At 36.4% G+C, this 3,474-nt stretch overlaps 1 protein-coding gene across 1 annotated transcript in view; it reads left to right on the top strand.

Annotated features, from left to right (window-relative positions):
- LOC104624042 (solute carrier organic anion transporter family member 5A1-like) overlaps positions 1-3,474 on the top strand; it is a gene marked incomplete at its 3' end in the record, with an annotated part of 22,985 nt that overhangs the window by 3,431 nt on the left and 16,080 nt on the right. The window contains exon 2 of the mRNA XM_010291302.1: positions 1,106-1,332. Coding sequence (XP_010289604.1) covers positions 1,106-1,332 — 227 coding nt within the window. The remainder of the gene's footprint in view (positions 1-1,105; positions 1,333-3,474) is intronic.

Raw genomic sequence — 3,474 nt, forward strand, 5'->3', positions numbered from 1 at the left:
ATGAGAAGTTTAAAGGAATTCCTCCAGCACTGTCTGGTCGTTCCTTAGCTTTAATTGCTTTTATTTGAGGTCCTAGGGCTTGTGCAGATGCCTTTGAGGTATTCTCCTGCATATTTTCTTTGACTTCAGCAGACAGAAAATCAAGGGCTTTTTAATTAATACAGATCCTGTTCTGACCTCTAATTTCCCCTGTAGGTGTCCTTCTGACCTCTATTATTTTTGATATCGTTTTTTTGCCTGTTTTCCAATTCTTTGATATTTCTCCAGGAAGATGTGAAGTGTAAATGGTGGAGATAATTGCATCCACTGATGCATTTGTGACATCTCCAGCACTCGGTATGCTGCCATAATGGTCCCTTTGGATTTGATTTGCATCTCGGGCTACATCACAGGCCCCGTTTCCTTTGCTGTTTCCCACTGAGTGGGTGTTTCAGATTTCTGCGTATTATTGCCACAGATTGTTTCTTTGATCAGTGTCTTTTCAGCTTCTGCCTTTGAGATCCTGAAAGGGATGTTACTACATTTTTATACAGTCTGCTGATTTATTCCCTGTCTGATAGTGCTGACTAATCCTCCTAAAAGTCTGGTTTCTAATCTGTGTATGTCATCAGCTAAAATAAATGAATAGAGGATTTTCTGTTTACATAATATCAAAACTAGTCAAAACTTTCAGTCACTTAGATTTGCCTCACAAAAGCTTCCTACACAATTTTTCTGACAAAAATGGTGTTACACATAGCTGTTTGTTTGGTGTTTGCCTTTGCATAACCATTTACCACAGAAACGATTACACACACATGTGAATTTGTCTTCATTTAAAAATGCAATTTATGGGAACTTTATGGGAACTCAAAGCTGACACTATTCCGTATTTGGTGGGTTCTGGATAAATACCTTTTTCAGTAGACAAGCCAACAGAAACATCTTCTAATTAAAGGTTTTAGTGCAGTGAAGTCTCTCCCCCACTCCAATCCTTTACTCTTAATGTCAGTGTTCCATATTTTGCCAATATGTCTTTCTAGCTATTACAGCCTGTAATAATCATGGTGTTTTTATTTCATGTAATGCATTGGCTTTCATTTCTGCTTCTGTCTCCTGGCATTAGGTGGAGTGGATTTCTCCTTTGTGCCATTGCAATGCTCCTTGTGATATTTCCAATGTTTACCTTTCCAAAAAAGCTCCCTCCTCGACATAAAAAAAAGAAAAAGAAAAAGAAGATGAACTCTGATGATGTTTCCAGCGATGATGAAGTCATGAAAGAGAAAACAAATAGCAAACTACAAGCAGAGAGTACGGTTCCTGCCTCTATGGGATTTGGAAAGAATGTTAAAGGTGAAGTTTGATTTTAATTTTTAAATGCTTTAAATTTTGTATATAGGGTCATCTAGGGTTGTATGGGTGTAATTGAAGGCAGAGTTTTGACATCTTGTATTTAATATTATGTTTTGCTATTGAGATTTTAACAGATGGTCCTCCTTTACAGAGTGCAATGATGAGTGTAAGACATTCGTTCACTTAAATTATTGAAGTGTTTAATGTGCACCTGTAACAAACAGGTAGCCTATTTCGCGTAGTTGTATGACCTCTATTAGCAGACATATTTGTGCACCTTACAGTTTGTAATTGTCATACTTGCTTTAAGCTGTCCTTCATAGAATAAAGTACTCTTCTAAAATACAAGTGAAACAAATATAAGAAATGTACTATGTGAGTTAAATTACATTCATGCATTTGACTAAGTTGAGAAAGATGATTTTGTTTCATATGCTTTTCCTGGCTTTACATTGCAAGCTATTGCAAGCTATTTATTTTCAAAAAGCTAGGACAAATGAAACCTGTGCTAATTTTGAAACAAGAAGAGATTAAAAGATTAACAAGTAATAGAGATTTTTATTTTATTCAAGAAGTAAACCATTAATGTGAAATCTAACAATAAGTAGTAATCATTGATAAAATGCCTTGGGAAGAAGGGCAGTGTTGTTAACAATTAATTAATGTGAAGCATATACAGTTGGACTTGACAATATAGGCTTAACAGTGTCATGATATTGAATAGTACAGAACAAGAATGAATGCACCTTAATGCCTTTGTGTTGTCAATGCTGTTGTGTCCTCCTTGGATTCCATGATATGTATGCTGGTTCTGCCATTTTATGATAGCCTGAAGAATGCAATGGGACTAAGAGAAATCATGAAATGTCATTTGTACCTTTAGAAGTAATTTGAAGTCAGAACTGTAAGCGTTAGTTTATTGACATGAACGTTAGTGTTAGTTTTTCATTGGATATCAGTCCAGGATATAATGATTAAAAGATTTTTTAATGATACATTTTATGATCACTCCTTATAGTGGATAGGCAAGGCTCAGCAAAACCAGTGTACTGGTTTTAGACTAAAGACAGAGTAATTCTAAGTAACGTTTGCCCACATGCATAGCGATTTACTCTGCGTTGCATTTACATTTGTACTGTCAGGGTTACTAAAGTTACTGGTAGTTTCTGTGGAAGTGAAGAAAAAAAAGGAGACCATAACCATAATTTGCTTGTGGTGATTTTATTAGCTTACAAAAGAGCACCTTAATCAAAGCACAGAGCAAACAAGGTAAACCTGCAATATCAAATCTTTCAGAACTGTATTCTGCCTTTGTTTCTCAGTCTGAGATATGGTCTAGTCATCCATGCAAAGTAGCTGAAAAAGTGTTGGAGAGGCAAGACGAGCATGTTATGTATTTCCTTCTTTGAAAACTCTGTTCACTGCATTTGTTAGTCCCTGTACCTAATGTTTTCTCCTAAATCCATAAAGCCAGTTGTGGTTTTTTGGCCTTCAAATCTACTGGTCTGTGGTTGCAAAAGTAGTTCAGGGCTACTCCTGTCAAGATTTTCTCACTAATTTAGGGAACTGGGAAAGGGGAGTTCAGTTCCTGCTGGGCTCCTTCCTAATCATTGCAGGCAATGTCATTCCGTAGGTGTGTCTGGAAAAGATACAGGGATTCAGACAACCTCTGCATCTGGATGAGTTTCCTGATGGCTGGTTCTCCATTTCTGTACATAATTTCACTTTCTAGGTCATGTTTTGTCACTACAGGCACAGCAGATGATACACAGAAACAAGTATACTCTTAGGAGAATGTTTCCTAGTAGTTTTTTTTTCATGGAAATGAAAACTACTGTATCTCATTTTAGCATGTATTTTTTTTCATATATATATCTGCCTAAATGTGTTCCATGCCTTCTATAAACTTCTGTATTAGTATATTGGTGGAGCCACCAAATTAGAACTTCTCATATACAAAACTTTTTATTTTCTCTAGGGGAGAAACATCACCACATGGAACAGTGAAAAGCAGCATTGTATTCCACATGTCAGAAAGATACCAAGCGAGTTCAGATAGCACAGAGAAAAGCGTTTTGCTATAAGCTGGTAATAGCTTTCCCATTAGGTGTTATTTACCCGCAAAGAAGTCCTGCAGCAGGA

This window comes from Phaethon lepturus, unplaced genomic scaffold, assembly GCF_000687285.1.
Source record: "Phaethon lepturus isolate BGI_N335 unplaced genomic scaffold, ASM68728v1 scaffold16837, whole genome shotgun sequence".
In the NCBI taxonomy this organism is placed as follows: Eukaryota; Metazoa; Chordata; class Aves; order Phaethontiformes; family Phaethontidae; genus Phaethon; species Phaethon lepturus.